The sequence below is a fragment of the Pectinophora gossypiella genome, chromosome 6, assembly GCF_024362695.1.
Source record: "Pectinophora gossypiella chromosome 6, ilPecGoss1.1, whole genome shotgun sequence".
In the NCBI taxonomy this organism is placed as follows: Eukaryota; Metazoa; Arthropoda; class Insecta; order Lepidoptera; family Gelechiidae; genus Pectinophora; species Pectinophora gossypiella.
The window spans coordinates 15,323,707-15,338,311 of record NC_065409.1 but is presented as its reverse complement, the minus strand read 5'-3'; the positions used below and the strand labels follow the sequence as shown (position 1 = coordinate 15,338,311).

Genomic DNA, 14,605 nt, shown 5'->3' with positions numbered 1-14,605 from the left:
CTCTTGGGTTGTTTGAATATTTTGTATGATAATATTAAAATATATATTGTACGTTTCTTTGTGGTTACACTAACTCACTTTGTAAGTCATTTTTTCTGCGCATTTCGGCTTATTAAGTACAGTACACTCACTTAAGTTATTCACGGAACTGACTCGTTTTCCTGACCTGAATGAAATGTCTCATCACTAATCGTCAAATTGACAGCTAGCCACAGATTAACAAATCAACTTTTTTGTGTGAAGTTTTGTTTGATTTTTGTTTTTACATGAAAAAATGTGTTTTTAATAATTATTTTACGTTAATTTCACATTGAGCTAAGAAATCATACATCTATTGAGTGCTACGGATGTTATTAGAAGAATACGTTGCGTAGTTTAGGTGAAATTCGAACATTCTTTGTGGTAACAGGTTTGTTTACCTTTTATGAAGATCATTTTTGAATGGACTATACGTAGTCCTTACATGAGTCATGTCAGGGGCCTTTGGCGGCTCAATAATAATCCTGACACCAGGGTTGATGAGGTTGGTACTCCACGTCACAACCCAAACGATAGAAGAAGACTATTTACTGATGTAAATAAGTAATCGTTACATGAACCATGTCAGGGGCCTATGGCGGCTCAATAATAACACTGACACCAGGGTTGATGAGGCTGGTATTCCACCTTACAACCCACATGATAAGAAGAAGAATACCATCAGGAGGCTTTAGGTCACTAACACTCATATATGTACTTGTATGGCTACATGTATATACTTATACGGGGTGTAAGTGACACCGTAACGACTACTGAAGGGGATGATTCAGACCATGATTCTGGGTTGATATCAAGTGAAATTTCCTGTCGAAAAATTCATGAAAATTTTAGTGTATTTTGCGACGGAAAATTCCACTTGATATCAAGACAGAATCATGGTCTGAATCATCTCTAATAGTTTCGCTAGGAAATAAAAAAAAACATGAATTTTTCGACCAACAATTCCACTTGATATTAACTCAGAATCATGGTCCGAATCATCCCCGCTATTATAATAATATATTCTATGCTTGTACACGCTATCTGCCTTCTCCTCCTTAATCTTTTACTCTCACAGGCCTACTGGAAGAAATTTCTATTAGAAATAAGTTACTGCCTTTTGTCTCTCTTCATGTTCTCATATTGTGTTATATGTGTACAATAAATTATTAAATAAATGAATAATTCAAACTTAGCAAATCGATTATCGATATAGATCTGTTAACCACTTCTCTAAGCTATGTGATCAGTTTTTCTACAAGGTGCGTGGGAGTGGATGAGCGTGTTATTTATGGCTGTAGAGTTCATCAATATTTAATGTAGGCTCTATGGGATCATTGTCTTTGCCATAAAAGTTGCTCGTTGGCATTGTGCGTGATTGTTATATTTTGTGTTGCGTTTTGTTACTTTGTTAAGTATTGATCGTTTTATATCATCATTATCATCGTCATACACGTCATACAGCATTTCTTTTTTTATTTAACTTACAATCAAGGTAAACGTAATAAGTCCGACATTTTGTCACTTTTTCTATGACGTCACAGTGTCATAGAATAGGCAATAATACTACTATAGAATGGCAACTCTGAGCTAGGTTACCCTCATCCGCATTGCTACCCTTCTACCTAACATAATATATATTTATTTCATTAGGGACTTTCCAGTTTTTAAAGAGTAGCTTCAAAACAATATACAGGGTGTTAGTGACATCGTAACAATTACTGAGGGGAATGATTCAGACCATGATTTTGAGTTGATATCAAGTGGATTTTCCTGTCGAAACGTGCTTTTTTAAATTATTTACCGTTCTATACTTTTGCAACGGAAAATCCGTTCCACTAGATATCAACTCAGAACTTAGGCCTGAATCATTCTTCAAAGTTTGCGTTACGATGTCACTAACACCCTGAAGATGGCGCTGTAAAGCTTTTCCTTCGTTTAACCTTCTAATTTCATGGATAACAGACATATGCATCTTATGTCTTTGTTTTTGGGTATAATAATTGTTATGTCTTCAATAAAACGCCGGAATTAATTAATCCGTTTATTATTGGGAAAACACAGTCTAGAGCCTTTTTAGCGGCATAACGAGAGAGCGAGACAGACAACCAGAGTGACCGAAAGGGAAAGCAATTCGGATACACAACACTCTCCACCGCTTTAGTTTCAAGACTTCACACGAAAGCTATTAATCGGGTTAAGTCTTGAAACTCCACGAGCTTCGAATCCTAAATTTAAATAATAAAATAAGTAATAAAGATGAGTTTAAACAAAATACATAGTGTTCCTGCTTTCTCCTTCTCCCCTTACAATCTTATTTATACATCTATTAAAACTTAAAAATACTCTGGCTTACATTTGTTCTCTCCTTTTACATGCAAAGTATTTTTTTATTTTTCCTACATTACTTAATATTATACACTACTTATTAAAGTATAATTATACACTACTTATTAAAGTATAATAACATGTATAGTTCTTGGCATCATGCACAGCATACATCCTAAGGAAGTCCTACGAACTAACTGTTACTACACTTCAACATTTGGTTAACATGTCTTTTCCAAATACATTTATCAACATCTACATTATAAGTGGTTTCTGGTACAGATTCATCCACAATTATTCCTTGAACCCATGGCTTTGCACCCTTCCGATAGTCCCTGACCATCACTTTCTCTCCAATATCAAATTTAACTTTCCTTGTATTTACTGAGTTGTTATAATGTTTTTCTAACATATCATATGATTTTTCAGTGACTGCCGGGGGTCTCAACAATGAAAATCTATTTCTTAATTCTCTTCCCAACATTAGTTTTGCTGGGCTTATTCCAGTAATATTATGTGACATGCTTCTGTAATCAAAAAGGAATAAATTTACAGCACATGTGAGAGGGTGTCCACTCTCTTTTATCTTTGTTACATGTGTTTTGAAAGTTTCCACAAATCTTTCAGCAGCTCCATTAGTAGCTGGATGGTATGGCGGTGAGAAAGTATGTTTTACATTGATGTCATTACAATAATTTTCAAACTCTTGGCTTGTAAATGTTGGTCCATTGTCAGTTACCAAGTGGTTTGGATAGCCAAATCGCGAGAAGACATACTTTAGCACTGCTATTGTTCGGCATGCTGTAATGCTTGACATTTCAAATACCTCTGGCCACTTAGAGTAACTGTCAACGATTACCAAGTACATTTTATTATAAAATGGTCCTAAGAAATCAGCATGTATGCGATACCACGCAGAAGGCGGGGCCGGCCATAACTTTAATGGTGCTTTGCTGGGGTTTTTATGATTACTTAAGCAAATTATACAATTAGTTGTAATTTTCTCTATTTCGGTGTCTAAGTTAGGGAACCAGAAAAACGACCGTGCTTGTTGTTTCATACGAACTATACCGAAATGACTCTCATGCAACTCAGATAAAACAGACTCTCTTAATACTGATGGTATAATGATCCTATGGCTCCAAAATAGACAGTTTCTATCCACACTAAGTTCATTCCTTTTATTATAATATGGTAACAATTCCTTACCTAACATTCTTTTCTCTGGCCACCCATCCACAGTATATCGTAAAACAGTTGATAAAGTTACGTCCTTTTGTGTTTCCAATTGAATAACTTTCCAATCTAATTTTTTTATGTTTGAATTTTTTATATAAAATACATTACTTATGTTACCATTTAAACAAATTGGATGATAATCTATTTTTTCTGTGTTTATATTTATGTTGGAGCGAGACAAGAAATCTGCTGGATTTATATTTGTTTTGATATGTTTTATTTTGTAATTAAATGCTGATAAGAATATAGCATAATGCTGTAACCGCTTGGCTGCCATTTTGGGAATTCCCTTGGTGGAACCAAATATTCTGACCAAAGCAGCATTATCTGTTTCAAGCTCAAAAGTGCGTCCATAAGTATAGTTGTAAAATTTGGTTACAGCAAAGATAATTGCCATTGCCTCTTTATCTATTGTTGAATATTTTAATTCTGTTGAATTTAACTTCTTACTTGCATATGCAATAGGTCTTATTACACCACTTTCATCTCTATTTGAAAGCACAGCCCCCAATGCTGTATGTGAAGCGTCACAAGTCAAAATTAGAGGCAAGTTTGGATCATAATGCCACAGGTTTTGGACGGATGCCAATTTTTGTTTAATTAAGTTAAATGCGTCGTTACATTCTTTAGTCCAGTTAAATTTATTTTGTTTTGTACACTCGTGTAAAGGTGTAATAATTTTTGCCATATTTTTAAGAAATCTTCCATAATAATTTACTTTCCCTAGGAATGATTTTAGCATGGTAATGTTTTTAGGTGCCTCTGTCTTCAATAGTGGTTCTAAGTTTTTTTTTATTACACTGATTTCTCTATTTGTTATTTTAAAACCAAAAACTTCAATACTTTTTTAAAAAAAATTACATTTTTCCAGTTTTAATTTCAATCCTGATTCCTTTAGTTTTGACAGTACTTCAAATAATGTATCCTTTGTTTCTTTTAATGATTTTCCTACTACATAAATGTTATCAATAAACACTATTGTATTTGGAATATTAGCCAGCTTATTGCTCATTAAACGTTGAAATGATCCTGGGCCAGTACTTACTCCAAATGGTAAGTATTGATACATATATGTTCCTTCTTCTGTTACAATTGTTGTTAATTTTTGAGATTCTATATCTAATGGAGCTTGTAAATAAGCCTCCTTTAGGTCGAGTTCGCAGAAATACTGTCCATGCTTAAGTGTATCAAAAATTTCATCAATGTGTGGTAATGGATAATGATCCACTTCTAAGTGTGGATTTAAAGTTACTTTATAATCACCACATAATCTTACAGATCCATCTGGTTTTAAGATAGGGACTACCGGTGTTCCCCACTGACTATACTCAACTGGTACAATTCTTCCATTATCAAGTAATCGTGAAATTTCTGATTTTACCTTGGTTTTTAAAGCAAATGGGGTGCGACGCACTGGCAGACACTTGGGCTTAGCATCTGGTTTCAATTTTAATTTAATTGCTTCACCTTTGAAGTCTCCCCAGCCCGGACTAAATACATCTGCGAACTCTTCCCTTACATGTTGTTCTGCTTCTGAAACAGTTTTGTCACATTCATTATTAGTATTAACAGCATTCATATTTAAAAAATTTGGTGGCCAAAGTTTAAATTCATTCAACCAGTCTCGTCCAAGAATGCGTGGTACACTGTTATTTCCTATAAATACATTCAATGTTCTAATAAGATTTCCAAATTGTACCTTTACATTTTTTAATATACCTATTGGTTGAGATATACTTTGATCAAAATTTCTAAACTTAACTTTACATTCTGTGATTTCTTTGTGATTTAAGAAATTTAATTTATCTTTTAATGGAATTACAGTTACGTCTGAACCTGTGTCTAACTGAAAATCAAGAGGTTGTCCTTCAACATTCAAAGTCATGTAATGAGGTGGTGTCCTACTTACATTTACAGAGTACATTTGATACTCATTGAATAATTGTGCTACAGATGTTTCCACATCTTCTTCTTCATCATCAGGCAACTCAGTTTCTCCTTCCTTTTCTAAAACATATGTTCTTGGAGTTTTATTTCTACACATTTTGAATATATGGCCCTGTTTACCACACTCCGAACAAAATTTCTTCAATAATCTACATTCATCTTTTACATGGTTCAGACCTCCACAACAGAAACATTTGTTTGTTTGATTTGTTGAATCTCTGTTTGCTTTATTCATGCTGGTTTTTGTTTGGTTACTTTTCTTATTAATTTTCCCCCTTTGATAAAAAAACATTTCTGGTACATTGTCACTTTTGGTTGTTGTTTGTATTAATGCTATTTCCACTGTACGAGCCAATAATATGGTCTTTTCCAAATCCATCTCTGTGCAATTTTTTAAAAGCTCAAATTTTATTAATTTGGAAGATACACCATCAATCAATTTTTCTTTAATTTGATCGTCTAAGTCCTTGAAGTTACATTTGCCTCCTAATTTTCGTAATTGAAGCACATAGTCTTCAATGTTTTCTGTCGGCATTTGATTTCTGCTTCGAAATGCGGCCCTATCAAGAGCTGTTGATTGTGTGGGAATGTATTTGTTTCTTAATTTTTTACATAATTCCGTATAGGTTAAATTCACTGGGTTTGTAGGTGTACATAAACAATTTAGCACTTCCAACACTTTGGGTGTAATTTTAGTAAGTAATAATGGAACTTTCTTGTCATCTGATACCTCATTTAATGTAATTATGCATTCCAACTGTTGCTCGAAAACCTCCCAGCCTTCGCCATCGAACGGTTGAAGACTATAGTTCATCTTTATAGATTTTTTATTTTGTATTTGTTTACAATACGTACTGAGAAGTTTTCGTAAATCCTTCACTGTATCTTCTGTAGTAAAAGTAATATTCAGGTCTTTTAGTTTTTCTTGTAGTTCTGTTTTGTTTAGGTCATAAATCCATGACCTTTTTGTTGTTGAATTGTTAGACATTGAATTATAAAAATATTATATATTGACGTATCAATGTCAGTGAAAATAAATGACACGACATTTCCTTGTTGCAAAATGGCGGCTCCTCCCCCAATATGCGTTACCGGTTTTTTCACTTTCCACAACACTTTACTTACGTAGTTTCACTTATTTATTTTTATGTGATTTAGGCGCGTGGACACTTAATATCTCGTCGCCAATTGTTATGTCTTCAATAAAACGCCGGAATTAATTAATCCGTTTATTATTGGGAAAACACAGTCTAGAGCCTTTTTAGCGGCATAACGAGAGAGCGAGACAGACAACCAGAGTGACCGAAAGGGAAAGCAATTCGGATACACAACAATAATGACCTTTTTATCACACCTAGGCACAATTACAAATCCGTTATTATTCTGATAAAAAAATAAACCCAGCTCAGAGCGGAGAATTGCCATTCTATATGTATTATTACTTATTTTATGACACTGTGACGTCATAGAAAAACGTGACAAAATTTCGGACTTATTACGTTTATTGTGAGTTAAATAAAAAAAAATGTTTTTCGTCAGTTTTAGATCTGTCTTTATTTAGTGGTCAGAATGTCATAATTTATAATTGAGTTAGGATTAGTATCATTAGTATCAATTGCTGACCATGAAGTAAGCAATGCGAATGTCATAATTTATAATTGAGATAGGATTAGTAGGTATCATTAGTATCAATTGCTGACTTCATGGATCATTGAACTACTTACTAAATAGTGACGTAAACGCATACAGAACCTAGAACAAGTTTTCACATTCAATGGACAATAACCTGAAAAGGTGGTAAATATTATAAATAGTTCATCATCATCAATTTAAGAGCCACGCTCTTGTCGGTGTAGCATTTTCCGAATACTCTCCATGCTACTTTTTTAGGGAAAAATAGGGCAGTGGTTTCCCTCTTGCCTTCCGCCCCGCAGTACTCTGTCTGACGCGAGTGGGATGGCGCCCAGAGTAGTCTATTACAAAGCCATACTAGGACTCCTGTCCTCTGCCTCTGAATAGTACTGACAGTTACTGCTGCCCTCTGCCAGGTTCCAGGTTACAGTCCCTGTGACATGCCCCTTCCGTCCTGCATTGCCGTACCGATGGCTCCCATCTCCGCCTCTGCAGCCGTTGAGGTCTTCACCCGTATCCCTGGGCAAGGGTTCTACGTTATACCCCGTAGGTCTGGGTGGGGTGGTTACACGGTAAGAATAAATAGTTACTTACCTATTTTATGAAAAAAAAAAAAACAAAATGTCGCTCGTCCTTCACATTGTTGTAGGGCCTCGACATTGACCAGAATGACTACACTTACGAAAAAAGGCCAAGAGTGAGTTTGGATCGTATAATAAGAGTTCCGTATAAAGAAACTGTTGCAGTTTAGCTGCAACTACTAAGTATCTATAAGTACATATAATTACATACATTCATAAACTCACGCCGGTGTAAGTACAGGCTATGGAATTCCATCTGCTTCGATCCTGAAATGTTTCGCTTTGTTCCACCACATTAATTAAGTACTTCATCGTATTTTTTTTTAATAAAAAATAGGCTCACGTTTGTCCACAATATCACGTGATGGTAAGTGACGATGTAATCGAGGATGAATCACGCTTACCTAGCAAATGCCTATTTACTCTAGCCTTAAAGACTCCCAGATTATAACGCGTTGGAAAAAACTTATAAAGAGTTTGGAACAAAAAAGTTGTAACATCGTGATCTTATTAAGGATTTCTCATTTAACGTGAGGAACCCTAAAAAACGAGGAACAGATATAAGGAAGGGAAACAAGGAGGCGTGGCAATGGGAATGCACACAATATGAGTAATTAAGGACTAATTAAAACCTGTTGAACCGCTAACCATTATATATCGCGAGTGAATGCTCCAATTTTTGATGTATTCAGCTATGTCTGGATGCTTATATTCTACGCTTTACTGAGAGCGAATACAAAACATCGACCACGTTGAGCTGCTTATCTTCTCGGGCATGTCGTGAAATCCGACAGAAGATTGCGGTTTTTCCGACATGATGGACAAACGTTATGGACTATAGCTAGTCTTGTCACCATAAGGTTTATTATTACCATGTTAGGTAGGACTTCGTGTCAACAATTAGTTGTCTTTGATACTAGTGGCTCAGTTCACCCCATTATGCATTGCGGGCGTGATTTTATGTATGTATGTCGATAATGTGAAGAGAAAAATTTTATCCGTTTAACTAAAACCTTAGCGTGGTCTATATTTATACATTGGATGCGCCCGCGCACGTCAATGTCGCGGTGAATGGCAAGCGCGGCGCGGCTGCGTATGCACATAGTAAACACGTTAATTGTTCCTTGTTACACGCCCACCTGCCCTAGTGCGGTGAAAGATTACGGGGCCTCCGGATCGTGAGCCCAGCTCTAAAACACTGGACCACAGAGCCCGACATCAAAAAAAGGCGTTCATATCACCTGCCGATAAAATTAAATAAAATTAATGAAGAAATAAGAACATGTAAGTAATCCTGTTTTATCTGTGTGTCCACATTTATCTTTGTGTCTCCAGTGTAAATCCGTTATGTGAATTTAATTGGTTGTGGCGGTCTGTCTGCCACCTGAAAGACATATTTCTTTGGATAATGAGAAATATATTTTTATTTTTAAAGCTTTTAGATGATAGTCAAATTGGATATGTCCTTAGAAACGTATCAGTACGATCTACTCTGAACCGGCGTGCGTGTATGAAACGACTGATGAATGTGGAGGAAACAAGAGAAGTATACACCAGGATCGAAGCAAATGGAATTCCATAGATTCTGCTTACTCCGGTGGAAAATAGGTGTGTGAATGGAAAACCATCCCAATACACAGGTTATACACAAGTCACATACCTCCGAAACGCATTTCTCGGGTATGTGAGTTTCCACACGTTTTCCTTTACCGCTGAGGACGTGATAATCATTTATTCAAACATGAATTCGAAAAAGGAGCCAGTGTCCTTACTATTAAAAAGTATTTACAACTGTTTGCCACCTTGTTACGAAAGTGCGACCGAGACAGGTAATCTACGCGCTGTCTCCCTTACTCCTTAGCGGCTTACGGTCATTTAAAACGTAAGACCCAGAGGGGACTCGGTCGGCACTCGATACTAATTAATGCGGAGCGGAGAGTTACCGTTCTATTCTTTATTGTATGTTAAAGTAACCCGCAAAGGGGGTGAGGTAGGGGTGAGGTAACCAAGTTTGCATCAGTGCGGGAGGCTGAGAGTGTTCCTTCTAAGGCCGGGTTTCCACTGACTGCGGATTTGACCAATCACAGCGTTCGAGAGAGCGAAAAACGAAGACGCTCTGTCACTCTCTCCCTCACGGTGATTGGTCGATTCCTGCACATCTCCGCTCCTCTCTGCCCAGCTCCGCGTCAATGGAAACGCAGCCTAAAGAGCACATACATGTACTGTCTATGCACCAGGGTCGTCGCAGCTTCCTACAGCCACATTTGTCTCAGTTAGCAGCCGTGTTCGAGATCACCCACCTTGACATTCAATGCGCTCGCCTCTCAATCACTCGCGTATGAGTTATGATATCATAATAAAAAAGCAGCCAAGAGCGAGGCAGGTTTGCGATGATTCCGTACCAATTGCGAGATTGATAAAATATTATATCTTCAGAAACATAGGAGAATAAAACCTTCATAGTCGATGCGAGAGAGCTTACTCAAGTTCCGATTTTCCTTTTAAAGAACGAATTACCAATTAACATATTTTTTACGAGCCGAGAGTTGTGGGCTCAAATCGTTAACATATCTTCCTGTGACAGTGAAAGATGGCCAGCACAGTAAGGTCACTTCACCAGAGTCGGTGTACTTATTATAAATATTATTATACTTAATGTTTTCCCATAAAACATAGCAGGGCAAAGATTGGTAATCCATTAACTGGTTATTAGGTTAACTGCCTATTTCTCCCATCAGGTGTCGCTTCTGTTGAGTATTCTTAAAGGAGATCATCGGATTTCGGCCCAGAAGTCAAAGTTCCGGCCAAAAAATAATTTTGTTACATTCCGTTAGATCTTATCTGTCTGAACATTTATTACTATGGCACCAAACCTGTAGAGTCAATATCTTCGGTTGTATTCGAATTAAACAACTGTATTTTTCATAAAATTTTGGTGAAAATGTAAAGTGCCGGCCAAGTAACAATAATGGTAGATATCCTTAGAACTTATCCGTCTGAGCATTTATTACTATGGCACCAAAGTTCCCCATACTATGTATTTGAGTAAGTACTTGAACAAACATATTGCTTTGGTTATATTTTTACACTATAACCCTTGGCTCAGCGTTCATAGAGTTATATTATTCCCTAAAGATCGGAAAGAAAAAAACTTAGAAAAACTAATTTCCAATCAAAACTGCCTTTTTCCGACTGGAAAAAGAAAAGCTTCTTTTTACCTTATGATCATTTCGACGAACATCCGTCTTGCTTCTTTGTAATTGTTTTGTGAACATTTTAAATTATGTTATTGTCTTGTTTTTTGTGTGTGGCGTCCTTTTATAAAAACAATTTTTATTCTATTCTATGCAAAATAGACTTACTTACTTACGGCAGATTTTAAATGGTGTCAATATTTTGTGTGCACTGTCTTTTTAAATTACTCATTACGTGTAAGTTATGATTATTGAAATGTAACAAGCATATTTATAAATACTTAAGTGAGTACTCAACTTGTAAACGCCGAGATTTATAGACCAAACGAGGAAGCCAATGTAATAACATTTCTGAAACTTAGTAGGTAGGTGAATATACTTAAAGGTTAAAGCGTAAACATTCAATTATTGATTCGTGATAAAGTATTATTAAAGTTGCCATAATTATTCTCGTCTAGTTGATGTGAAGTGCGCGGACTGTATTTTGTAGCTACTGAATGCTGAGTAGATCACTGGTCATTTCAACCCTCAGGGGAACTTAAGAATTTTCTGTCGCGAGCTGATAGGTCGCTCTACCTTTTTTTAACGTTGGGAAATGCGTTACGCATACCACGCCGCCTGGGAGGACGACGTGGTTATGAGTGAATCTATGTCCGGTGGTCTAGACGTACTTAGTAAGTAGCGAACACTATCCGAAGGAAATCTATATAAGGCAGGTGAACAAAAAAAAACATAAAGGCAGGTGATAAATGCAATTTTAATATGCCTCTTTAATAAAGGCGTAGCAAGGTGAAACCTCCAATCACGCTGAGATCACCCGCTGTTATGACTTTAAGACAAATGGAAGGAGATCAATTATGGCGATTGCCGTCGATAATTTTCAATAACCGATGTAGGGATTGTATGGGCAAAAGGATCTCGTTATCCGATCTCTTTGCATTGAAGCATAGAATAAGGAATAATACTACGCACAGAACGGCAACTCCACGCTCCTCACCTTCGTCTGAGCTAGGTTTACCTCACCTCGAACATAGTTTAGTCTTCAATCGTATGGCGTCAGACGTCACACACACAGATGCGCGTCTATGATAACGTCAATGTGTAGTGTCTGTGTAACCAGACGCGTTTTGAGCTTGAAGTTATCATAAGGGATAACACACATTTACTGTTTTCACATTCAAATGACCCACTAATTATAGTGGACAGCTTTCGTGTAAATTGTAACCTTCTTTTTGAATAATAAACTAATAAAATGCATGCTATCGCAACTACAGCAAACGAGGCACAATTGTCAAGATAAATTATGAAATTCTGATTAAGTACTAAATAAAGACAGATCTAAAACTAACGAAAACAATTTTCTTTTTTTTATTTACGTAACTTATTTATGAATTTTAATCAACAAAAACTTAATAATAAGTCCGACATTTTATCACGTTATTTTATTACGTCACAGTGTGCTTTTTCGTACAAATTCCATAGTAATGTCGTGTCTTGACGTGTAGTAAAAAGTATCTGATTTGACTAGTTGGAATCTTCAATCTTCAATATGAACAGATGAAAACCCAGAAGATGACTGAGTCAGGGAATAACACCCACAGGGAATAAAAGTGAATAAAGACAGCAATTAGCGATTTTATGGCTCGCATCTGTTTTATCTCTGACGAAAATAAATGAAAATAAACTAAAAAGAAGACATATCACCTTTGGTGCTACAGACGACTACCTTCAACGTTGAATTATGAGAGCAATTATGAAAGAGCCACTGTCGTTTTAAAATAATCGTGTTAAGTAAGCACTTAGTTATTCTATCAACGTGTCATCGAATCGATGAACATGATATATACATCTCATTATCACCTCCCTAACCTTATCCCGTGTTCACGAGGTCCGCTTACCTAACCTGAAGATATGACAAGTCCGGTTTTTTAGAAAAGCGACTGACTGTCTGACGTTCCAACCCGCGAAGGGAAAACCAGCCCAATACAATTAAAATGCAATGCAATTCAATTCAATGCAATTAATAATTAATTATTATTTTTATTAATTATTGATATTTTAATGCAATTTATGGGGGTGCTAATCACTTCCCATTAAAATGAGATGTATGTACTTTTGATTAAGATGTACTAACCTTAGTGTTAAGTGTTTTTTGTATTTATTAACAATTGGGCCTGAGGTGCCAAAATAAACGTAAACATTATTATTATTAATACAGGTTAGATCACATACACAGGCATGGGAGTCTCATATCCCTGCTTAAAACGCGGTAAGAACCCGTTATTATGAGTTTTAATAAAAAGGTACACTTATCGCAAATTGTATTAAGTACCCACTTCACCGAGCTTTCAGGGGGGTTAAAATGGCCACATCGAAACATTCATCTAAGAAAGCAATATTTCAATTTGACATTTGCGCATATAAAAGTAAGTGCGCAATGCAAACACATGTCAAATAGCAATATTGCATTCTTAGATGAATTGCTTCGTTGTAGCCATTTTAACTCTCCTGTTAGATCAACGCGATAGGTGATGAGGTATCGCCGTATATAATGGTCGAGACAGGCCGCTTAGCTACTTACCTAATAAAAAACCTTGTTCTAATAAAAATATATTTAAATATATAACGTCGTAAAACTAATTAGATAATGTTATAGGAGCAATAAATAATAAGCGGGTATTCGATCTGATATATGACCAGCTTTGATTTAATTATGTTAAATTGTGCACATTCGTTTTATTCGGCTGTTATCAATGATCAAAGTCGATTTAAAGATCAAGGTAAAATAAGCTTACGACTATATCCTAATTGGGTAAGTAGAGGTACATACATCGCTAGATGAACTACGTATAAGTACCCACACCTCGAGGAGCTCGGTGGCGCAGCGGTTAACGCGCTCGGTCTGCGATTGTTGAAGTAAGCAACTTTCGCAAAGGCCGGTCCATGGATGGGTGACCACAAAAAAAAGTTTTCATTCGAGCTCCTCCGTGCTTCGGAAGGCACGTTAAGCGTTGGTCCCGGCTGCATTAGCAGTCGTTAATAACCATCAATCCGCACTGGGCCCGCGTGATGGTTTAAGGCCCGATCTCCCCTATCCATCCATAGGGAAGGCCCGTGCCCCAGCAGTGGGGACGTTAATGGGCTGGTGATGATGATGACCCACACCTCACCGAGCTTTCGGTTAGATCAACGTGATAGGTGGTGAGCCGTACCGCCGTCTATAATGGTCGAGCCAACTGTATTATTGAAAACTGAAAAGATAATTAAAACGCATAATACCGGGATCTTATCGCGTTAAAATCAGGGATATGAGACTCACGATATTTCAACACTGTTGCAAGTGCCATCAGTCATCCCGTAGTCATAGCACTTGCAACAGTGTTGAAATATCGGGAGTCTCATATCCCTGATTTTAATAATTTAATAATTATGATAGTAACCGCGTAAACCTCAAACAATGTATAAACAGCAAAGCTAATTATCTATAAACATTATAATTTATAATAAAATAAGGTAATTGCATTTTAACAACAGCCCTTTCATTACAGAGTTTCAATAGAATATTATATATAAGTAAGTCAATTTCGTCCAAAATGTCGCTTAAACCTGTTTGCCTTTTAACCCTCGATATATACCTACTTCATCATCATCAGCCCATTAACGTCC

At 36.4% G+C, this 14,605-nt stretch overlaps 3 protein-coding genes across 5 annotated transcripts in view; 1 reads left to right on the top strand and 2 right to left on the bottom strand.

The window, feature by feature from the left end:
* The window catches only part of LOC126367801 (dnaJ homolog subfamily C member 1), a 215,951-nt gene that overhangs the window by 83,430 nt on the left and 117,916 nt on the right, over positions 1 to 14,605 (bottom strand). The window lies entirely within an intron of this gene.
* Positions 1 to 14,605, top strand: part of LOC126367815 (uncharacterized) — an 81,404-nt gene that overhangs the window by 40,506 nt on the left and 26,293 nt on the right. The window lies entirely within an intron of this gene.
* On the bottom strand, positions 2,029 to 6,859 carry LOC126367775 (uncharacterized protein K02A2.6-like). Of its 2 annotated transcripts, none has more exons than XM_050011502.1 (2): positions 5,495 to 6,859; positions 2,029 to 5,118 (listed from the first exon to the last, which is right to left on the bottom strand). In XM_050011502.1, the coding sequence occupies exon 2, from the start codon at positions 4,325 to 4,327 to the stop codon at positions 2,540 to 2,542; it is 1,788 nt and encodes a 595-aa protein (XP_049867459.1). In that variant the 5' UTR covers positions 4,328 to 5,118; positions 5,495 to 6,859; the 3' UTR covers positions 2,029 to 2,539. Both variants share the same exon structure in this region, with proteins under 2 accessions (XP_049867459.1, XP_049867460.1).